This window comes from Bos grunniens, chromosome 26 (assembly GCF_055505025.1).
Source record: "Bos grunniens cultivar Pamir isolate PY7600 chromosome 26, Bosgru_T2T1.0, whole genome shotgun sequence".
Taxonomy (NCBI): Eukaryota; Metazoa; Chordata; class Mammalia; order Artiodactyla; family Bovidae; genus Bos; species Bos grunniens.
The window spans coordinates 5,593,942-5,619,247 of record NC_141190.1 but is presented as its reverse complement, the minus strand read 5'-3'; the positions used below and the strand labels follow the sequence as shown (position 1 = coordinate 5,619,247).

Genomic DNA, 25,306 nt, shown 5'->3' with positions numbered 1-25,306 from the left:
CAGGAAAGTTGGGGGAAAATCCCAGGAGACTGGTATACTGGAAATCAAAATAAGTTTTACATAATAATGGAAATATTAATTCTATCACATTTTACTGATGGATAGAGAAAGATGAGGAATTATTTGACTGTGAAAAAGAGCATTGAGACTACAAAAAGAGCCATTATCATTGGATTGGCGTTATTAAAATTGTGATTAAAATGAGGTCAAGAGAGAACAGAAAGGAAACAATCAAGACTTTCTCCAGGCAAACATGGATAACATGTTTGAGAATTTTTTGCAGGGAAGGGAAACATAGAAATAGATAAGGGGCTAGAGTGGTCTATGGAGTCAAAGGCATTTTGTTGTTCTTGCTTTGTCTTTAATTTGGTTATATAGTAACATATTTTTATGCTGGTGGAAATGATCAGATAGAGTTAAGAGATTCTTATGATGATGCAGCAAGTTAAAAATATGATTCCTGAACAGTGTCCTTGAGCAGGCCAGTGTGGACATGATCTACTAGAGTGCTTTCAGGATCAACACAAAGGATAACACTTAAAAGGTACTATGTTTTCATTTTGCTCTGGGCCTTGCAAACTGTAGCCCATCCTGAATGATATTCAAATCGTGTTCCGTTGAACTGTGTCATTCTTTGAAGTAGTTATTGTGGATCGTGACAATACAAGAAACGTAGAATGAATTTCTCCACCATAAAATTTAGAGTAGTTTAGAAAAATTTAAAGTGTTGTGCCAGGGTGATTTACTATGTGTTGAATTTAATAGTTCTTTTTTAAAAAGGCTGCATTCTTTGCTGTTTTACTTTTTTTTTCTTTTCCTAGTAATTTATTTAAATGTATCCTTCATTACAAAGGCTTTAGAAGCACTGATACAGTATTCAAGTTAAGGAAACGGTTTAGATAGGAAGGAGTGTTAAATTTTAATTGCAAGATTAAAAACAAAGCACAGGAATAAGGTGAAAAGATTGGTAGATGGTGTGATTAGAGGTTGTAAAAGTCTTCATCCCAGTGTTTGATGAAAATAAGGAGTAAGAGAGTTACCAAAATAAAGCTGTTCTCCTTGCCAGTGACTCTGTCTCCAGGCTGAATAAGAGCCACAGATCATCATCTGTGTTCACCTGTCCCACGAGCCACAGCCCCGTTGCTTTATGGTCAGTGCTATCAGAAAAAGACTATTTCATCTTATTCATTTATGTTACATCCTGAATTACTTTCAAAAGAACTTGATAATATGGCCTTATTTCTTATACTGTATCAAGTTTTATAAGACACCGGTCCTCTTTGGGAGGAAAATTAGGTAATTTTTACTCATTTCCTATGTACATTATTTTCTGTTAGAGACTATTTAAGTCAGAAAAAGAAGTAAAGTCTAACTCTATCGAAAATATAAGTTCAAGTCATAACCTACATTATATTCTGAGGAAAATCTTACATATTTTTTATCATGTTTATTTTTTCTTAAACTAGGAAGGCACAAAGAAAAATGACAGAAAATAACTGTTTAAATATGTAAGACCTGGGGTTCTCCTTTCCCTTACCTCTTGACACTTCTCTGGCTTTATGTCTACGAGCATATTATTATCTATGGAAGATTTACATGAGGCTAAGTTATTCTTTGGGAAGAGGAAGATACATATGTGAATGCAGAATACATAAAAAAATACATTTTCCTCACTTTTGGCAACTTTGCATGACTAGAGATGAAAAATCATCCCTAGATAATAAACATACCATAGTGTTAAGAACAGCAAACTTTCTTTTGAAACTTAGACATATCAGAACATCTGCTTTAAAGGAGAAAAATTTGAACTACAAATCATATTTAATTTTTGTAAAAGCTGGTTGCTTGGTATTGAGACATCTCTTTCTCTCTAAAACATATATCTTACAATCTCCTACCTATCTATGTATCTTCAGTATAAAATATAAATTATACTTGAAATTGGGTAATCAATATCAGTGTTCAATGTATTTAAACTTCTGTGACACTCTTCTTTTGAGATAATGTTATTGGTGAAAGAATTGTCTGAAATCTATTAATATTAGGAGGAAAGATGAAACAATGTATTTTCTACTATATGAAGTAAAAACATAGAGGAAATGAATGATTTTATTCCTCACACTTGGCAAAATCAGAGCAACCTACTAAATAGAATGTCTTTCAATACAATCTGCAATGTCAATCCATATACTAACATGTTAATGTTTTAAAAAAAGCTTCTTTGATGACAGAAAAGCAAATCTCTAGATGACATATCCAAAATGATCCCCATAATATAAATGAAACTGCATAGGGTCTATGATTCACACACATTTGGCTATAAAACATTCATGAATCATAAATTCCTGCACCATCTTCAGGGGAAAATATATCTTATTTTATAAGAAATATTCATTGATAAAAGAAAAAAAACTCTTAAAACTTCTAGAACAGTTCAAAGATATCAGAAAAACAAATAAATACCTCTCATATGATGGATTAATTAATATGAATAATAATATGAAAATTAATATGAAAAATAGTAACATTAATATGATGTATTAATGCAGTCATTGTGGTGTTTAGTTGCTAAATCGTGTCTGATCATTTGTGACCCCATGGACTGTAGTCCACCAGGCTCCTCTGTCCATGGAATTTCCCAGGCAAGAATACTGGAGTGGGTTTCCATTTCCTTCTCCAGGGTGTCTTCCTGCCCCAGGGATTGAACTCCATCTCCCCTGCACTTGCAGGTGGATTCTTTACCACTGAGCCACCAGGGAAGCCCTGCTGTATGATGGCTTGCATTTCATTCATATTTTCCAGAAATGGATTAATTCTGCAGTGAGATTAAGGCAGCAGGAATTTTCTTCAGGATGAAAAATATACTAATTCTTTGAGGCACAGAGTTTAAGTTCTGCAGCTTTCTGAAACTATTTTAAAAATGAGTAAAATGAAAAAAAGATGGCAAGTAAATAAATGCATGCTGCAAGCACAGCTTTTGCTTAAGCAAGCAATTTAATTAGTAAAATGTATATATTTTTTCCTCAGATGATCAGAGATGGCAGTATCTTGCTTTCTAATGTATTTCACACCACTTTCTAGTTTTTTTCCTGCCAAGTATGTCTGAGCTGTTTTACCTGCTTTACGGGCTTCAGGAAAGAGGAGCCAGGGCGGGGGGGAAATGGCTCAACATGCCAGAGGCCATCAGAGATCACCGGTAAGTGGAACCAGAAGTCTAAAGCAGTGGCTAAATTAAGTTTTCCCAGTGTCAATAGACATTACATATTTTCCTTCGCTTTTGTAAAGAATTAAGAAGCAACTGCAAGAAAGTAAAATTAAGGCTGATCAAGCACACCTTAGAACAAAAAAGAGTGATTAGCCCTGTGAGTAGATTTACTCTGCTCTTCAGGGGATTGTTTGCAAGTCTGAGTACAACTGAAAGAAATAAATGAACTTCAGTCTCTAGGAAAGGCTGAATAGAATAATGAATAATAGCACACAGCGTCTAGATCAGAAGAGATGGAATGCGCACTCTGCAACAGGATTGTGTTCGACATTGCAAAAGTTATTGCTTTGCTGAGACTATAAAAGATGAGGAAGCTTTCAAGTGATTGCTGTAGTTCTTGCCTGATAATTGCATTCAATTAAAATTAAATGTTGATGCTATTACTATTAATGTTGACCTCTTAACCACATATCTCTTGGGCTTTCAAAATGTCACTTTGTTCTCTAAAACACAAATGATTATTCTTTCTCAATGGAAGAACAAACAAAATAATAAAGTAATTGAATATATTCTTTGGATTACATCAGTTGCCAAGGCTGTTTCCCTACAACTCCCTTGAATGGAAACCAATTTCTCTTATCTAAGTTTCAGGAGGAAGCTGCAAAGAGAAAAGTCAGAACTGTTCAGAATCAGTTAGCCCCCAAATGCAGGAAGGCTCACCTTCAGTAGACTTTGAGTCTCATTATATGCTCACAGTAATACGTTAGTGTGGTAAATGACACACCCATTAGTGCCAGGAGAGTTGTCAATTGCCATGACAAGTGGAAAAGCCACACAAGGACTAAAAAGGATTGTTGCCTCAGTTCCAGGTCCAAAACACACTCCTATTCTTGGATAAATTGGGAATATTCCTCCTACTCTTTCCAGTCCCTTCCCTTTTACCTTGACCCTTCAATATATATAGTTGCTGCTGCTGCTGCTAAGTCGCGTCAGTCGTGTTCAACTGTGCGACCCGATAGATGGCAGCCCACCAGGCTCCGCCATCCCTGGGATTCTCCAGGCAAAAACACTGGAGTGGGTTGCCATTTCCTTCTCCAATGCATGAAAGTGAAAAATGAAAGTGAAGTCGCTCAGTCGTGTCCGACTCTTCACGATCCCATGGACTGCAGCCTACCAGGCTCCTCAGTCCATGGGATTTTGGCTCTGCTCAAATTGGCTTGAGAATTTGGTTTAAAAACTGATTTCCCCTTCTCCCTTCTTTGGCCATTGAAAAGCTTGTGATGTTCCAATCTCAGCTTTGTTTTCTTTATTGGTTATGTCAATTCAATTGGAAAAATAATCTCCTTGCCCAAGACAAGGGGTCTAAGCTGGACTAGGACCCCAGCATGGATCAGAAGACAAGTTTGGTAACATATACATTCCTGTACAGTTGATATTTCACTTTTCTATCCATTATTCCAAGTGTCCAGTACCATCTTGTTCACATTTAAAGTCTTAAATCTAGTTAACTGAAAAACAAACAAACAAACAAAAAGGCAGTGTTCATTCTTCTGGAGATTAGGAATAAAAATAAAAAGAACTATTTTTTTTTTTCATTTTAGGCACTAATCTATGCAATCAACATGCTTACATGCTGTCTCATTTAATCTCTGCTTTGCTATCCAAAAGACAATAACTTCCCTTCTATTTCCCAAGCTCTTAAAATTCTGTCTTTTGATTATACCAAAGGATAAGTTAATCCTTAGTTTATGATGCCTTTGAACTGTGGTGTTGGAGAAGACTCCTGAGAGTCCCTTGGACAGCAAGGAGATCAAATCAGTTAATCTTAAGGGAAATCAACCCTGAATACTCACTGGAAGGACTGATGCTGAAACTGAAACTCCAGTATTTTGGTCATCTGATATAAACAGTTGACTCAATGGAAAAGTCCCTGATGCTGGGAAAGGTTGAGGGTAGAATGAGAAGAGGGCATCCGAGGATGAGCTAGCTGGATGGCATCACCAATACAATGAAGGTGAACTTGGGCAAACTCCAGGAAATGGTGAGGGACAGGGAGGCCTGGAGTGCTGCCGTCCATGGGGTTGCAAAGAGTTGGACATGACTGGGTGACTGAGCAACAACAGCAATGTATTGACTTAATACACGCACACACACACACACACACACATATATGAACTATACCTTAATAACTAATATTGCTCCTGTTTTCAACTAGCTAATGTGAGACTCAGAACAGATAACAGAGAATTTTGACATAGCTTAATTAAATGACTCCTATTTCAATTTAATATACTTCATTTTAAGAGTGAAAAATATTTTTTACTTCTTTTTTATTTTTTAGATATTCACATTTACTTTATTTAAACATAATGGACTTTTTGCTAATTTGCTCACCTGTTTCATTTGTTTTTAAATGGTACTCAATTGTATATTATAAGGGTCAGAATCCTTTTTTCCCCCCTTAAAAAGTAATTAAAATATTTGTAAGGCTACATGTGACTTCTTTGTATATATATTTTTGTTTTCTAATTTCATTTTTATTTATATTTTATGAAAAAAACTTTTAAAATATAAAACCCATTTTCAGTTTACCAGCCATATAGGCTACTTTGCCCAGAGGCTGTTTTGTTAGTCTGTGCTTCACTATATCTGTTCTTTATTTTTGAAAAAATCAGCACTGGCACTGGGATCACTTCAAGTCACTTATTTTTCTATCATATCACCATTCATTTTCAGAAGTAAGTCCATGTGTAAATAAAAGAATTAGTAGCAAAAAAAAAAAAAGAGGACAGGGATAAAGATATTTTAAATCAATGAACAATTGCTAGTACTTATTTTCCTCTAATTTCAAAACTTCACCCTTACAGGAACATACTGTGTGCAAAGAGAGTTATATCTTTACTCTGTTTCCCATATATGTTTGCTATCTATTTTACAAAGGGTAGTTGAGCTTTCCCTAAGGATGTCCTTAACTAACAGTAGGTAAATGGGTCATTTTATTCAAAACTTGTTCATAACTAACATTTGTTCTCTACAGGCAGGTGTAAACTTACTGCTAAAAATGGATATTTTGATTATTGCAGAAGCACGAAAGGAACTGGGTTTTCCATCTTGAATAACCACATGTTAGAAACTATGTCAAGGCCTTAAGAATAACATACTTTATCACTTTACTCACCTAGTAATGCAGGAGAGTATCACAACTAGAAAGCCAGGAGTGAAATGAGGCAGATTCAGAGTTGATTGCTTTAAATGCCAAATGCTACAGGTCTGCGACCTCCATGGCATCTACTAAATATTTTCTTCTCCTGTACTTTCATTGTAGGTACAAAAATTAAGACTTCACTTTCCTTTATATTCGGAATAAGGAATCTTAATTCTTGGGTAGCAAATTAAAGGTTTTATTTTTTACAGGCTGCTGTCAGGCCACTGCACTGATCACCTCCATTTTTGGCATGTAGCTGACTTCATCAATAATGTCTCAATTGAATATATAACTCCTAATTAGAAAAACTGCCTCATTTTTATTGTATGATGCATTTTTCTTCATTTTAAAACAAATTTTGATTCTGGGGACTTGGAGTGAGGTGAATGTGATCTCTTATTCATTTATCTTCCTTTCAATTTTCCTCTAATGTAGGAATAGAAAGGATAGAGAAGCAGCTCAGTATCTCAATGTTAGAAAAATAAACAACTCAGTCAACAAATGGGCAGGAGATCTAAACAGACATTTCTCCAAAGAAAACATACACATGGCCAACAAACACATGAAAAGATGCTCATCATTTATTAATAGAGAAAAGCAAATCAAAACTACAATGAAGCAATCAAAACTGACCTTATTGATCAGAATGACCATGACTTACATGGTCATTACATAGTCAGAATGGCTATCATCAAAAAAATCTACAAACAATAAATGCTGTAAGGGATGTGGAGAAAAGGGAATCCTCCTGCACAGTTGGTGGTAATGTAAATTGATATTACTACTATGGAGAACAGTATGGAGATTCTTTTGAAAAATAGGAAAAAAAAAAAAAAAAAAAACCTACTGTATGACCCAGCAATCCCACTCCTGGAACCTGAGAAAACCAATATTCAAAAGATACATGAACCCCAATGTTCATTGCAGCACTATATACAAAACCCCCTACATGCGAACAACCTATATGTCCATCAAAAGATGAATGGACAAAGAAATTACAGTACATATATACAATGGAATATTATTCAGCCATAAAAAGGAACAAATTGAGTCAGTTGAACTGAGGTAAAAGAACTAGAGTCTGTTATACACAGTGAAATAAGTCAGAAACAGAAAAATACTATATATTAAACATATATATGGAATCTACAAAATAGTACTGATGAACTTATTTGCATGGCAAAAATAGAGATACAGACATAGAGAACATACTTATGGACACAGCAGGGGAAGGATTAGGGGGTCGAATTGAGAGTAACTTTGAAACCTATATGTTACCATATGTGAAACAGAGAGCGAGTGATAAGTTGCTGTATAACACAGGAAGTTCAATTCAGTGCTCTATGACAACCTAGAGGGGTGATGGGGGAGCAGGGTGGGAAGGTGATTAAAGAAGGAAAGAATACTTATGGTTGATTCACAATTATGTACAGCAGAAACCAACACAACATTGTAAAGCAATTATCCTCCAATTAAAAATAAATATTTTTTTAAAAAAAGAAAACATGGAGAGGGAAAATATATTTCTTTAAAAAATTATCTGTATTGAGATTGCAACAAATTAGTGTGGAAGGAATTTTAGGAATCAGTGAACTAAAATGGAGAGGAATGGGTGAATTTAATTCAAATGACCATTATACCTAATACTGTGGGCAAGAATCCCTTAGAAGAAATGGAGTGGCCATCATAGTCAAGAGTCCAAAATGCAGTACTTGGGTGCAATCTTAAAAACAACAGAATGATTCCTGTTCGTTTCAAAGGCAAACCATTCAATATCACAGTAATCCAAATCTGTTCCAATCACTAATGCTGAAGAAGCTGAACAGTTCTATGAAGATCTACAAGACCTTCTAGGACCAACACCAAAAAAAGATCCTTTTCATCATAGGGGACTGAAATGCAGAAATAGGAAGTCAAGAGATACTTGGAGGAACAGGCAAGTTTAGCCTTGGAGTACAAAATGAAGCAGGGTAAAGGCTAACTGATTTTTGCCAAGAGAATGCATTAGTCATAGCAACAACACAAGAGAAGACTCTACACATGGATATCATCATATGGTCAATCCTGAAATCAGACCGATTATATTGTTTGCAGCCAAAGATGGAGAAGCTGTATATGGTCAGCAAAAACAAGATCAGGAGCTGACTGTGGCTTAGATCATGAACTCCTTGCAAAATTCAGACTTAAACTGAAGAAAGTAGGGAAAATCACTAGACCATTCAGGTATGACCTAAATCAAATACCTTACAGTTATACAGTGGAAGTGACAAATAGATTGAAGGGATTAGATTTGATAGATAGAGTGACTGAAGAATTATGGACAGAGGTTCATTACACTGTATAGGAGGTGGTGATCAAAACCATCCTCAAGAAAAAGAAATGCAAAAAGGGAAAATGATTGCTTGAGGAGGTCTTACAAATAGCTGATAAAAGAAGAGAAGCAAAAAGCAAAGGAGAAAAGGAAAGATATATCCATCTGAATGCAGAGTTCCAAAGAATAGCAAAGAAGAGATAAGGCCTTCCTAAGTGACCAGTGCAAAGAAATAGAGGAAATTAATAGAAGGGGGAATACTAAAAATCTCTTCAGGAGAATTAGAGATATCAAGGGAACATTTCATGTAAAGATGGGTACAATAAAGGATAGAAACAGTATGGACCTAACAGAAACAGAAATATTCAGAAGAGGTGGCAAGAATACACAGAAGAATTATATAAAAAAAAAAAAATCTTAATGACCCAGATAACCATGATCTCCTAGAGCCAGGCATGCTGGGATGCAAAGTGAAGTGGGGCTTAGGAAGCATCACTATGAACAAATCTACTGGAGGTGCTGGAATTCCAGTTGAGCTATTTCAAATCCTAAGATGATGCTGTGAAAGTGCTGCACTCAATATGCCAGCAAATTTGGAAAACTCAGCAGTGGCCACAGGACTGGAAAAGGTCAGTTTTCCTTCCAATCCCAAAGAAGGGCAATGCCAAAGAATGCTCAAACTACTGCACAACTGCATTCATTTCACAAGCTAGCAAAGTAATGCTCAAAATTCTCTGAGCCAGGGTTCAACTGTGAACTTTCAGATGTTCAAGCTGAGTTTAGAAAACACAGAGGAACCAGAGATCAAATTGCCAACATCTGCTGGATCATAGAAAAAGCTAGAGAATTTCATAAAAAATCTACTTATGCTTCATTGACTATGCTAAAGCCTTTGATTGTGTGGACCACCTCATACTTGGAAAATTCTTAAAGAGACCAGACCACCTTACCTGCCTCCTGAGAAATCTATATGCAGGTCAAGAAGCAACAGTAAGATCTAGACATGAAACAGTGGACTGATTCCTATTTGGAAAAGGAATATATCAAAGCTGTATATGGTCACCCTGCTTATTTAATTTATATGCAGATTGTGTGTGTGTTAGTCACTCGGTGGTGTTTGACTCTTTCCGACCGCACAACTGTCGCCCACCAGGCTCCTCTGTCCATGGCATTCTCCAGGCAAGAATACTGGAGTAGGTTGTCATTTCTTTCTCCAGGGGATCTTCCCGACCTAGGGATTGAACCTGGGTCTCCTGCATTGCAAGTGGATGCTTTACCATCTGAGCTATTAAGAAACAGTACTATATATGCAGAGTATATCATATGAATTTCCAGGCTGGATGAAGCACAAGCTGGAATCAAGATTGCTAGGAGAAATATCAATAATCTCAGATAGGCAGATGACACCACCCTTATGGGAGAAAGTAGAGAGGAACCAAAGAGCCTCTTGATGAAAGTGAAAGAGGAGAGTGAAAAAGTTGGCTTAAAGCTCAATATTTAAAAAATAAAGATCATAGCATCTGGTTCCATCACTCCATGGCAAATAGATGGAGAAACAATGGAAACAGTAACAGACATTATTTTCTTGGGCTCCAAAATTACTGCACGTGGTGATTACAGCCATGAAATTAAAAGATGCTTGCTCCTTGGAAGAAAAGCTATGACAAACTTTGATAGCATCTTAAACAGCAGAGACATCCCTTTACTGACAAAGGTCTGTCTAGTCAAAGCTATGGTTTTTCCAGTAGTCATGTATGGATGTGAGTGTTGGACCATAAAGAAGGCTTAGTACTGAAGAATTGATGCTTTTGATCTGTGGTGTTGGAGGAGACTCTTGAGAGTCCTTTGAACTGCAAGGACATCAAACCAGTCAATCGTTAAGGAAAAAGGTCCTAAATATTCACTGGAAGGACTGATGCTGAAGCTGAAGCTCTGATACTTAGGCCACCTGATGTAAAGAGAAGGGTCACTGAAAAAGACTCTAATACTGGGAAAGACTGAAGGCAGGAGGAGAAGGGGACGACAGAGGATGAGATGGTTGGATGACATCACCTGCTCAATTGATATGAGTTTGAGCAAGCTTTGGGATAGGGTGAAGCCTGGTGTGAAGCCTGGTGTGCTGCAGTCCATGGGGTTTTAATGAGTTGGACATGACTGAGTGACTGAACAACAAAAACAACAACAAGTGTGGAAGGGGACTGGGACCAGCAGACTCCACTGATAAGGGACACAACCCCCAGCAGCCATACGAGGAACTGGTGGCACTTTGAGAAATTCCATGTCTTCTACAGAACACCCAGTTGTAGGCCTCTTTCTATATACCTTGGTGTAGATGCCTTTTTTCTCCACATGGTACAATCCCTTTAGTTTTTATATACACTTGAAAGCCCCAACACTAAAATCTATGGACCCAGGCAGAATTAATCTTACCTACAATTGGAAAAAGTTTTCAAGGAAGCAGTTCATATCCTCTTGTTGATTGCCCACTTCACCATAACATCTCTTTCCAATGCTCTTTCCCTTGTAAATTCACCAATTCAAGTCTCATCAGCCACTCAGTTAGAGAATGGATGTCAATCTCCCCTTCCTTCCCTTGGATTTTCTTCTCCTAGTCTTAGACTAGAAGCACTGAATTACCAAACACTGGAGCGCCATATCCTCATCTACATCTAAGGTGAAGTTTTCCAAGACTGCTGGGATATCTCCTACCCAGATTTATGGAGAGTATTCTACCTAGAACTAGGAATCCTTTGAAGTAGAATCTGGGGATTTAAGTTTTCTTTTTTAACTCAGATGCGCTTTATCTAGGTTATACTCTAAATTCTAGTCCACATTCTCTATGTTAGAAATAATACTAAGTCCTTTCAGGTGTGTCTGACTCTGCGACCCACCAGACTCCTCTGTCCATGGGATTCTCCAGGCAAGAATAGTGGAGTGGGTTGCCATGCCCTCCTCCAAGGGATCTTCCCGACCCAGGGATCAAACCCACATCTCTTAAGTCTCCTGCATTGGCAGGCAGGTTCTTTACCACTAGTACCGCCTGGGGTCTCTCCCATGTTTGTATGGACACGTGCTCAGTCATGTCCGACACTTTGTGACCTCAGATTATAGCCCACCATGCTCCCCTTTCCATGGAATTTTCCATGCAAGAGCTACCTGGAGCCTATTCCATGTACAGTGTTATTAAATTTTTGTTTCCTTTCCTACTATTTATCTGTCTCATGTTAATTTAATTCAGACCAGCCAGAAAACTGGAATGGTAATGGAAAACATCTTCCTCCCCAACATGCCCAAATGACGTGATGTGTTATACATATGTTAAAAAGATATAACTTCTTTTTAGCAGGTTAAGGGAACTGACTTTCAACAACATAATCACAATTTATAAGCAAAAATGTAACAGTAAAATAAAAAAATCTTTGAGAAATATTATGGCAGAGAATAAAGACAATTAATAAGTTGGATTAAGAGAACTTATAAAACATTCTGATTTATCAAATTATACTGAACCAACTAAACATTTTTAAATTTCTCTTTTGATTTGTTATTTAAAACAATGGATGTGCACAGAATTTGATATTCGGAAAATTGACTCTTAGCTTTCCATCTTTAAGAATGGACTACACAAAATATGCAAAAATTGACTTTCTAAAAAAAAAAAAAAAAGACTATCAATAAGCTGTTTTTATGGAGCATATGTATTTTCTCTTTGTCCAGAAAGTGAAATAGACAGTACTGTGCAGTTGGGATAAGGGGGAGAGTGATAAACAGATGGAGACTTCTGAATGTTCAACAGTGGTCATGAGCCAAACCATAAAGTAGCCTCACTGTGGAAAGAATATCTACCTGTTTCCTAACAGCTTGAGTAGGATAAAGAACAGAAAATGGAAATCTTGCAAGTATACTGCAAGTACATAGGCATAGTGGGTAAGCACATAAATGTTGAACTATAATGCTTGGGATTTTGTCCTTTCCTTACAATTTCTTAACACAAGTACTGGAAAGGGTTGCCATTTCCTTCTCCAAGGGATCTTTCCAACCCAGAGATTGAACCCACATCTCTTGCATCTCCTGCATTGGCAGGCAGACTCTTTACCACTAGCACCACCTAGGAAGCCCATTTATTTGTTTACTTACACATTTTAGTGCTCAAAGTAAATATTTTGAAATTATTGGCAGTCCTTTCTTAGGGAAAATAAGACATTCATCACTGACTTTTGCCATGAACTTGTGCAATTATTTGCCTATGTGAGGATTTTACATTCTTGACCTATTACCTCAGAAGTATCCCTGTGATTTTTTCCACCAGTGGGGCCGGTGTATGAATAGATATTACGTGCATCATTCCTTTGTGGTGGTAGCTGTTCAGTTGCTCAATTGTGTCCTACTCTTTGATGGGTAATAGCAAATAACGAGGTTTTGCTTTTTGCTGTGTTGGGTTTTGTTGTGTTTCCACTGCAAATATTGCCTTCAGTCAAGAGATCAATAAAATTATAGACAGAGGCAGCTCCATTACTCTGAGTTTCAGAATGCAGACTGAATATAGCAGTCACTACCAACCTGAGATGGGCATAGAATGTGAAATTTGGCAACAAAACCCTAGACATTTTAACTAACTCACAATTTAGTGCTTAAAATTGGATTGTACCATAATAAACACCCCCCAAAAAATAAATAGCACTGACATCAAGATAAGGTGGTAAGGAAACTGTTATTGCTTGTTGCAAGGATGGGAAATTATGTTAGGCAGTTATGAATCATTTAGCAAGGCTGCTGTGTGCAGTGATTTGGAAAGCAAAGGCTGTACCAAAAGAAGTCATGGCTCTGACATCAGACATAGCCATGTAATTAATGTCTGCCTCTAGGTAAAGCACCTGCCTGCAATGCGGGAGACCTGGGTTCAATGCCTGGGTCAGGAAGATCGCTTGGAGAAGGAAATGGCAAACTGCTCCAGTACTCTTGCCTGGAAAATTCCATGGACTTAGAAGCCTGGTAGGCTACAGTCCATGGGGTCGCAGAGTCCCACATGACTGAGCGACTTCACTTTCTAGTGATAGGATTATACATCCTTGCCATAATTGAATCACTAGCAGAATTGTGACCTGGTTTGGTGAAGGAAATGTGGGTAGAAGGGTCCCGTGTTACTTTCAGAAGAAGCATTATGTGACAGCATGTGGTTTATTGTACCTCTCTTTTCAGTCTGTCAGAGGAACAACACTGTCCCAGGTAGAGGCTGTTCCACTATTCTGAAATAGAATGAAAATCATGAAGAATAGGGGTAGAATTTTTTTTTCAGAGCTAGAATTGATTCATGATGGACACACAGTGTGCGTAGGAAATAACACTTTATGTTACTAATTGTTGAAATTTTGAGTGTGAGTGTATAATATAAACCTGGCAGTCCTTACTGAGACAATTAAGAACTTAAATAGTGCTTGCCTCATTGTTGTTGCTGTTGTTCAGTCATGTCCAACTCTTTGTAACCCATGGACTGCAGCACATGAGGCTTGCCTGTCCTTCATCATCTCCCAGAGTTTGCTCAAACTCATGTCCATTGAGTCAGTGATGCCATCCAGTCATCTCAGCCTCTGTCATCCCCTTCTCCTCCTGCCTGCAATCTTTCCTAGCATCAGGGTCTTTTCCAATGAGTCGGCTCTTCTCATCAGCTGACTAAAGTACTGGAGCTTCAGCTTCAGTATCCAATGAATGTTAAGGGTTGATTTCCTTTAGGATTGACTGGTTTGATCTCCTTGCAGTCCAAGGGACTCTCAAGAATCTTCTCTAGCACCACAATTTAAAGGTATCAATTCTTAAGTGCTCAGAATTGTTTATAGTCCATCTCTCACATCTGCACATGATTATTGGAAGTAGTCATGCCTCACTAAGTTCCACATAAGTGTTATTATATAGCTATTATTATTATATGAGTATGATGATGATGGTGATGGTACAAGGAGAATCCATGTGTAAGAAAGGATTATACTAGTGGTAACAGGGATGTGTCAAGCAGTCGATGAGAATGTAAGTCATAAATTATAAGGGTAATTTGAAAGCAAAAAAATGCTTTTATATGGATAAAATAAGCTGAGACCTATCGTATTTGAGTATAATATAGAGTCACATTTGGAAGCATAGCTCTCATCTTTAAAGTGATGGAAGTAGATCAAAATTTCAGAGGGACAAAGATGCAGAAAGCTGCTAGAGTCAACACATTTTAGTGATCTGAATCTTGAGAAGTTTGCTCCAAATCCAATGGTGTGTAAGCAAAAGTTTAACTACTGATCTGGACTGGAGGGTACTGATTCATTGCATTTGCTAGTTTTGACGGCATAAAAACACCCACCATGGGCCATTTCAAGCTAGCATTGTGACATAAGCAAACAAAACTGGGGAGAGAGGCACACAGCCTGTTTTCAGGATCCCAGTGTGTGCTCTGGCACCAGCACACCAGTCTCACAGGCTTCACTGTTAGTTCAGAATTACAAAGGAGGAACATGCTTTAGAGCAAAATCTGACCAATTCTGGAAGAAAAAGTCCCACCTAATACTAAAGCTGATCAGCACAACAAGTTTGAAAAAATAAAAGCTCCCGGTAATATTTTCCTCCATGAAATGCCATCAAAAAAGCAGCTAGGGAAAATATCGTTAATAGGATATTTTGAGGAAAATCACAGCCTCCCGAACAACTTTTAGAAAGAACGAAAGGAAAATACTTACAAGAGGAAAGGAAAGGGGCTGGGGAGGGAAACAAAGATTGTTGTCTGAAAAGAAACCACTTTGATCTCAGTCAAAACAGATTATTTTGAAGTCAGTCTTCTGTTATCTTCGAAAATATATTTCTCCATAAATCCTGTCTTTCTAAATTGAGCTGTGAGTCAGCAGTGGGCAGTGCTGTGTGTGGAAAAGATGAGAATGTATCCAGAAGTACCTCTAATACATTCTGTTATTAGAAGACTTTGCGAGAGTAATTTGACAGAGCTTTTCAACTTTTAGGTCACTAGTTTCAATTCAGTCTCAGTTGATCATGAGCAAAAGTGTATGGTTGGTGGCTTATAAAAAATGCCTTGATGGTGTCACCCTAGTTCTTTCTAATAGAGACTGCCATCGCAATTGGCATCTTTTCTTTCTCTTCTACCAGAAGCACAAAGGGTGAATAGAAATGTCACTTCAAGTATTTTCTCAGCTTTTGTACTAGAGAAATTTGAGATATGAAAAAGGCCAACTCCTTTTCATCTTTAACTCACAGGTAGAATTATTCTCCTGTACTACGGTTCCAAGATATTTCTGGGATTTGAAATGAAACCAGAGCCATTTTAGAAGTAAAATTATATCTAACTTACAGAAAGTTAAATTATACAAAGGCACATTCTTAAGAAATATTTAAATGTTAAACATGTACAATTTCTTGGCCTGAACTTACAAATCTAAGATTTATTTTTCTTTACTTTTTGTTTAAACAAAATAAATTCCCATTATAGGTAAACAAAAATTTTCGTTATTCTATAAATGTAACTATTTAATATTTGGTTTTCTATATTTTATCATTTATATGACTCAACTAAATGTTTTATTTCTCCTAAAGAAGCTACAGGATTTTTTTTTTTTATTTTATTTTGTTCAGTCACTTGGTCACTTCCAACTCTTTGCGATCCCATGGACTATACAGAACACCAGGCTACCTTATCCTTCATTATCTCCCAGAGTGTGCTCAAACTCATGTCCTTTGAGTCAGTGATGCCACACAATCATCTCATCCTCTGCCATCAGCTTCTCCTCCTGCCCTCAATCTTTCCTAGCATCAGGGTCTTTTTCAGTGACTTGGCTCTTTGTAGGAGGCGGCCAAAGTATTGTAGCTTCAGCTTCACCATCAGTCCTTCCAGTGAATATTCAGAGTTGATTTCCTTTACGATTGACTGGTTTGATCTCCTTGCAGTCCAAGGGACTCAGGCAAAAATATTGGAATGGAGAGATTTTTCGTTCTCCAGGGGATCTTCTAGGACCAGGGATCAAATCCAGGTCTCCTGCATTGCAGGCAGATTCTCTATTGTTTGAGCCACCAAGGAAGCCTATTTTATCCATTAAAATCCCCCAAATTTCCTTATTACTAATATATTTACTTTTATATAATTTTATTTCCCTATGTTTTAATAGTAAATGACCAACAGAAGTAAATTCACTCTAGTTACCTAGATAAAAAGCAACAAAATAGAGAAAAGAGCAGAGGTAAAAAGAAGTATCTGGTAATGCCAGCCAGAATTTTAGCAGCCTCAGAAAATGAGCGGGGTATAACAGAATGAGCTTTGTTTTGGAAATGTTGATAATTTCATCAACTGATTTAGGCCCCATTTACTTTCTATAAGATTCATTTTCCACATTTAGATAATGAGGTTGATATGTTTCATTATTTTCAGCACTCCTTCTAGTGCAAACATTCGGTGGAACCTTTAATTTTATATCATCAGGGTTTGAGAGAGGGGGTGTATTCAAATAGGATTGCAAGATGCCTCATGTCATCTCATTTGATGACAAAGGTCAATGCTGGGATTTTCCTAAATCATCACATTTGAAGAAAAAAAAAAATCTTTGAAGATTTCTAATCTTCAAAGGCAGCTTCCTGAATTCTCATGTCAGCAACTCCTGCTATTCCCATATAACACCAGGAGATGATAAATACTCTGTCCTCTGAATATCCGTAGATAAAGTAATGTTTTGCACTCATGAATTTTATAGCAAGTGACAGTTATCATCAACAGTACAAGTAGCCCAACTTGAAACTGTAGGTTCAGTTGAAAATATAACATTTTCTGGCCAAATATGCTTTAGCCAGGAATATATAAATTGTGAAAATCAAGCTATCATTCTGCAAGTAACTCATATGCCCAAGTATCAAGAGCTGCAAATGGAAATATCACCTAAATCTACCCCCTTCATCTAAACAAATAAACTGAGGCACAGCAATTACAAGGTTTTCCCATGGCCACAAAATAAAATTGTCTACCTCTGAATTAGAATGCCTACCATCAGTTGGTGAATCTAAAGTCATTTTCTATACTGAACACTGCAGCAAAAATAAATCCTGCCGGGGCAAAGGAATCCAAGACAGAACACAAGAGTCAGCTGCAAACACTTTGGATGCAAAGTATAAGATATTCAAGTGCATGCTTCCAATCCTTTCATTCCCTCTTGTGATGACTGCAGCTAATTCCTGCCAGCTAACGTTAGTGCTTCAATAGTGGCAATCAATAGAATAGATTTGCTGTGGAAACCCTCCATCCATATTATCCCTACTTTCCTTTCCAGATGGAATTGTCATTCATCAGAGTGTAAGTGACATGTGAGGTTTTCTCCCTTCTTGCATGGATATTAAACCCATTAGCCTTCAAGGTTGTTGCTAGAATTTTATATGTAAACTAAGGAGCATACCTGTAGATTTAATAAAACAGCACCGATCCTCATGGCCTCACTGATTTCAAGGCTATACATCAGCTGGGGAAAGCGAGGAGGGCTTTGATTATTTGGAGGAAGCACTTCAATGTACACAGTGCAGATGGAATGCCTGCAGAGAAAGAGAAGCAAACAAGACGGGTAAAAATCTACATCACATTTAATGACAGAGTGCATTTGATATTCTGTTGTTGGGTTTACAGGAGAGAGAAATTCTGAATTTTTTATGGGAAATAATAAAGCAATTCAGAATAAAAGGGTGGAAAAACAAAAGCTACTACCAAAAGATGATGTTTTTATGAAATTATCTTAGCAAAAGGAAAAAAAGAAAACATGCCTCAGGTATGGATTTTTCCTACTTAGATTAATAGTGTGAATTAAAAAGAAATAACTGTGCAAATAGAGGTAATGAATTAAACTGCCTTGACTTTTGACTTTATTTTATAATGCTTCTCTAATAGCAAAAAAACTACTCTAAATATTTGGTAATAAGAGCTGTCCTTGGGGATTTCTTCCTATTAAACCAGCAGAGGGAGTATTGATTAAAATAACACAGAAAACAAAATATGGGCTGTGTTTTATTAGCTTTTTTGCTGACATCAATGGCTTAATGAAATGCATGTCAAGAGTCAGGATCATAAAGTAACAGTTGTGTAAAATAGTTGCAAACAATACCAAATCTGTTTTTAAGTCTTCTTTAAAGAGTATAATATAAAAATTTGGAAGTTAGATTTAACTGAAGGCTTAGATCGATCGACATTTGTTTTTGAGGGACACAAGTTATTCTACTATTAGAAGGACAAAACCATTAGCATTGATATAATCACCTTTATTGATATATCTAAACTCTGAAATTTCCTTAAGTAGCAAAAGCTGAAGAAGCAACATATTCAAGATTGGTACAGAAGAAATGTAGTCTAGACTATATTAATGAGACCTGGGGTTTACAAAGTTAGTATTCTATCATTAAAACATACCACCACTGCCTAAGTGTATGCTTTAACTTACTTTAACAAAATCATGCCTTTTTATTCAAAACACATTTCTTACAGTTTCTATTTGGGGGCTAAAATTTTCTTAAAGTAGCCCAAAAATCTTTAAGTGTATCAGTTAAAAACATGTTACTGAAAACATTTTTCTGAGATTATTAATCTATATTTGTTTACTTTGAAAGCTCTTAAGAGAAATACAGATCATCAGTTCAGTTCAGTTCAGTCACTCAGTCGTGTCTGACTCTTTGCCACCCCATGAATTGCAGCACACCAGGCCTCCTAGTCCATCACCAACTCCCGGAGTTCACTCAGACTCACGTCCATCGAGTCAGTGATGCTATCCAGCCATCTCATCCTCTGTCGTCCCCTTCTCCTCCTGCCCCCAATCCCTCCCAGCATCAGAGTCTTTTCCAATGAGTCAACTCTTCACATGAGGTGGCCAAAGTACTGGAGTTTCAGCTTTAGCATCATTCCTTCCAAAGAAATCCCAGGGCTGATCTCCTTCAGAATGGACTGGTTGGATCTCCTTGCAGTCCAAGGGACTCTCAAGTGTCTTCTCCAACACCATAATTCAAAAGCATCAATTCTTCAGCGTTCAGCTTTCTTCACAGTTCAACTCTCACATCCATACATGACTACTGGAAAAAACCATAGCCTTGACTAGACGAACCTTTGTTGGCAAAGTAATGTCTCTGCTTTTGAATATGCTATCTAGGTTTGTCATAACTTTCCTTCCAAGGAGTAAGCGTCTTTTAATTTCATGGCTGCAGTCACCATCTGCAGTGATTTTGGAGCCCCCAAAAATAAAAAGTCTGACACTGTTTCCACTGTTTCCCCATCTATTTCCCATGAAATGATGGGACCAGATGCCATGATCTTAGTTTTCTGAATGTAGAGCTTTAAGCCAACTTTTTCACTTTCCTCTTTCACTTTCATCAAGAGGCTTTTTAGTTCCTCTTCACTTTCTGCCATAAGGGTGGTGTCATCTGCATTTCTGAGGTTATTGATATTTCTCCCGGCAATCTTGATACCAGCTTGTGCTTCTTCCAGCCCAGCGTTTCTCACGATGTACTCTGCATATAAGTTAAATAAGCAGGGTAACAATATACAGCCTTGACGTACTCATTTTTCTATCTGGAACCAGTCTGTTGTTCCATGTCCAGTTCTAACTGTTGCTTCCTGACCTGCATATAGGTTTCTCAAGAGGCTGGTCAGGTGGTCTGGTATTCCCACCTCTTTCAGAATTTTCCACAGTTTATTGGCAAAGAAAATATTTTTTTTAGCTTATCACCTTATAATATGCCTAAGTTTAAATCTTTTCTGAACATATTCTCAGTAGAATAGATACCTGTAGAATACTAAGTACCTCTAAAAATTTGCAGTGACTTAAAAAAATTCATACTTATATTTACCACAATATTGTTCCAAAGCAATCTCAATCTAAATTAAAATCTTTTAGACTTCATAATTAGTTAATGCATCTGCATTATTTCTTGCTCTGATATCATCTGATTATTAAAATTCACCATTAAAATTAATCAAAATATAATTGCTTTTCTAATTTTTTTTTTACAATTCGTGTTTTAAGGGTAAGATGTTTAAAGTAGGTTAAAATGGATGGTGAAATGTTGCTTATAAACTTAGAGGTATCAAGTTTACCCTTATCAGTACTATAATGGCGGGATTCCCTGGTGGCTCAGTGGTATAGAACCCCCCCGCCATGCAGGAAACCCAAATTTGATCCCTGAGTCGGGAAGATCCCCTAGAGAAGGAAATGGTAATCCATGCCAGTATTCTTGCCTGGGCAATTCCATGGAGAGAGGAGCCTTGCAGGTTATATACAGTCCACGGGATCGCAAAAGAGTCAGACATGACTCAGTGACTAAACAACAACTATGATGGATAGATGAAAAAGAGAAATATCAGGAAGTTAAAAATTTTAGTGTGCAAAGAGCCCCACTTTTCATTATGTGGGAATCAAGTAATTGTCAGTATGAGTGGGCATATTATTCTCCCAGGTGGTGATCTCATTCCAACAGCCATCCCAAGATAAACATTACTGCTAATATTACCCTTCATCATTCTGAGTTATTTTCTTAGTGTTTGTTACATATAAAGTGATTCACACATTTTACTATTTCTTCCTTTTTGCTGCAGGCACATCCTCTGTGCATAATAAGCCCAATAACATTTACCCTCCACCATATTGATAATAATCCTAGCTGAGTAATGTTGAGCACTGGATTTTTAACCACACATTCCTAGGTTAAAATTTTGATGCTACCAGATATGATCATAGGCAACTGACTTCTTTCAGTTTCACTATCTGAAACTCCAGTACTTTGGCCACCTCATGTGAAGAGTTGACTCATTGGAAAAGACTCTGATGCTGGGAGGGATTGGGGGCAGGAGGAGAAGGGGACAACAGAGGATGAGATGGCTGGATGGCATCACTGACTCGATGGACGTGAGTCTCAGTGAACTCTGGGAGTTGATGATGGACTAGGAGGCCTGGTGTGCTGCAATTCATGGGGTCGCAAAGAGTCGGACACGACTGAGCGACTGACTGATCTGATCTGATCTTCATCTGATAACTAAATATAATAATAACATTAAGATTAGCATAAGGGTTAAATATGTGTGTGTGTGTGCACATGTGTATGTATGTATATATAAATATATGAAGTCAAGTGAAAGTGTTAGCTGCTCAGGTGTGTCTGACTCTGGGACCTCATGGACTGTAGCCCATCAGGCTCTTCTGTCCATGGAATTCTCCAGGCGAGAACACTGTAGCGGGTAGCCAATCCTTTTTCCATGGGATCTCCACGACCAAGGGATCAAACCCAGGTCTCCAGAATCACAGGGAGATTCTTTACCATCTGAGATGCCAGGGAAGTACATACTGAAAAACATACATATATCAGTTATTATTGATAACTATTCAAAATAAGGTTTCTTATTCTATTCTTTGAAATGGAATTAATAAGCTTGCATTTATCTTATTCATATCCCTTTAAATATTTTACATTTTAATTGCATTTTTCCACTTTTCTAAGCTAAAATCTACAGGTGCAGTATCCTCTCTCCTTTCCCAAGTGGATTGTGGTGGTGTTAGGGTTTAGACATACTGGATCCTAATCTTTTAGTGTGGGACTGGAAATCTACATTTTCCACGAATATATAAGGTTTTTCTCACACAAATTTGATTTAGAAGACCAGGGTCCCAGAAGTTCATGGGGAGTAAAACATGCAGATTCCCCTGCCTTTTAAGTTTGGAGTCCAGGGGATTCCTCTACAAGCTGACCTAAAACCCTGGTAACCCTGGAGGCAAGAGAGTCCCTCACTTTTTTGACCTAAAAAACACCTGTACTCTAAATTCAAAGTTTCCTTTCAAAAATCTAGAACCTTCCTGTTTTTGATATTCATTAGAGGTTCAACTTACTGGTGTGGAATACTTCATAAAAGTTTTATCTGAACATGGGTCTCTTTCTGCTCTTAAAAGTATAATTTATGCTAAACTTATTGTACTTTACATATTTCCTTATTCTTCCCCCTTTGACTAAACTGTTTACATCCACAACCCTACAGTAATGACTTCTAACTCATAAGAAGCTTGTGTATTTGGCACAGAGAAGAAAAAAATTAAATGCAAAACAAAAAAAGATTCTATTTCCCAAGGCACAAGCCAGTGAACACCAAGGTCCATCATGACTGTCTCCTTCATCTGCACTTACTTCTTCGCTTCCTTTGCTCCTTTCCAGTAATTCAAATGCTAGAATCACTAATCATTCCCAACCCTTTCTCCTCACACACACATTTGGATTTTAGAGTTATTTGAGTACGATCATATTTCAAGGTCTTAAGTTTTTCATCTTTAACATCCTGGCACTTTGCTACAATAAGTTGAAATAAGCACCAACCTTCTTGATGGTTATGGCCTTCTAAAACTCTATCCTCTTTTTAGCCCTGATGTTAATATAGTGTCAGAGTTAGCTTTCTAAAATTGAATCCTGATAGTATTAACAATAAAATAATATCATTAATGCTGTATAAAGATTAGTAATTCAATATCATTAATTAAGCACATAACAAAACAGGACAGTCACAAGGTAAATAATAACATTCTATGGGAACACTTTGTATTACATTTTACAGCTAGTCTTAAATGCATAAAACTGAGAATCTATATGATATAAATTTTATTTTTATAATATAGTCAGATTTATAGTAGATAAATCTATAAACACAAAAATCATAAAGTTTTTATTTCTCATTTGGTAATGAGTTCAAAGTAGAGTAAGAAAGGTGGTGTAACTTCTCAGATAATCATATGTTTTTAAAAGACCCTGGAAACCATCTAGTTTAACTCTCATTTTATGAAAGAATATTAGAAAATCAGAAAGATTAAGTGAGAGATTCAAGGTTGTGAAGACAATTAGCAACAGAAGACAAACTCAAAGGCAAAACTTACAAATGTAAAATCTGCCTGCCTTTTCTCCCCACATTCTACAAGAACAAAACTGGGAAGTAAACAAGACTTTTTAATTATCTCATGTGTGTGTATGTTTCTGTGTGAGAGCATAAAACATCTGTGGTTTGCAAGGAAGGATGTTATCTCACAGAAAATCACAAATTTGAAGTATTTGGATCAGACTATAATATCACAATCAATTTTAATTGTTTATATTATGAATCAAACTTCACCAATAGCATTTTGTTTTTAAGAACAAAATAAAATATAAATAAAAAGAGGTTGTGAAGAGAGGCCTAAGAAGCCTTAACTTCAAAAATGGTATAATTTTTAAGAAAATAAAAAGTCACATTTTTTGGATATGACAATACTACTCAGTGGTACTGAGATAATGTTCTTGACATTTAGAAGATTGCACAGTCTGTATAGTAATTTTCTTTTAAATGTGTCAACACATGCTATGAGGTATCTATTTGTAACTCTATATTTCTACCTTGTTTCTAAGAGGATCATCAAAATAAAAGCTTAACTTTTTTTTTTCCTTTGTCTTCACCAATATCACAATAAAAAAGCTGTATTTACACTTCAGTGTTCATAGGTTCTGTTTTATTATTTTGGAAATACATACAGGGATCCATAGGAGCAACACTCCCAGATTTAAAACTAACCTAAGACTTCAGAGAAATTTCTCAGGGAAAGTTACAGGGACAAGATGCACGTAGGTATAAAAACCACAGGGCGTTACAGACAGGGAAAAACATGTGTGCAAATTCAGAGACCAATAAATAAGAAAACAATACCTTTTGTACAACTAAAGAAAAAGACATAATTAGGGCAATGGTAGGAATTAAGACTAGAGAGATGAGCAAGAGTCACAGCCTTCTGGTACTCATGTGCTCTACTTACTGATTTAAATTTCAGTTTAACAACAATGGGATTGGTTGATAGATTTTAACAGTTCCCACAGCAGACAATACTTTGCTGTGTCTCTGTGTCGTTGCTTTTATTGTTTTTTTCTGCTAGGATACCTCATTTTCCTTCCTGTCCAAGTTAAACTGCACTTGTAATTATACTATGCTATATCCAGATTTACCAGTGCCTCTATATGAATGCTGTGAGGGCAAAAAGCTCATCTTGTCTTATATTTCTAGTGCTTCCCAAGAGGAAACTCAGTACAATTTTTCTAAAATGAATACTTCCATAAATTTTTATTATTAATGTTAAATATATAATGTGAAGTTATTTTAAAATACATATATTCATAATTGAAAAATAATTTTATTTGAGAATGGGTGATTTAATATTGTGTTAGTTAGATACAACCTTGAATTCCATGAAAATAGATTATCAAAAAAGTATTCCTTGCCAGGCATCAGTTGTTTTATCATGATTTGTTTTATATTTGCGGGAAGGGATTGAATTTTATCTATACATTTTGATAAATACTTAATAGTAGTACTTTAACTCATACTAAGATTAAATATTTACTTAATTTAATGCAGTTACATACAAGAAGACTTACAGACAAAAAGTAAACACTATCTAACGTATCTTACTACTTTTTAAAAATCTTTTGTTTTGTCCTCTTCTGTTTTATCAATAACTGAAAAAAAACAAAATTCCCCCAAACAAAACCACTATAGACTATGGCTCCTCTTACTCTAATTCTTTGGCTAGTT

At 36.6% G+C, this 25,306-nt stretch overlaps 1 protein-coding gene across 1 annotated transcript in view; it reads right to left on the bottom strand.

Annotated features, from left to right (window-relative positions):
* Positions 1 to 25,306, bottom strand: part of LOC147343960 (protocadherin-15-like) — a 1,781,617-nt gene that overhangs the window by 308,515 nt on the left and 1,447,796 nt on the right. Inside the window, exon 18 of the mRNA XM_086377653.1 lies at positions 18,144 to 18,276. Coding sequence (XP_086233779.1) covers positions 18,144 to 18,276 — 133 coding nt within the window. The remainder of the gene's footprint in view (positions 1 to 18,143; positions 18,277 to 25,306) is intronic.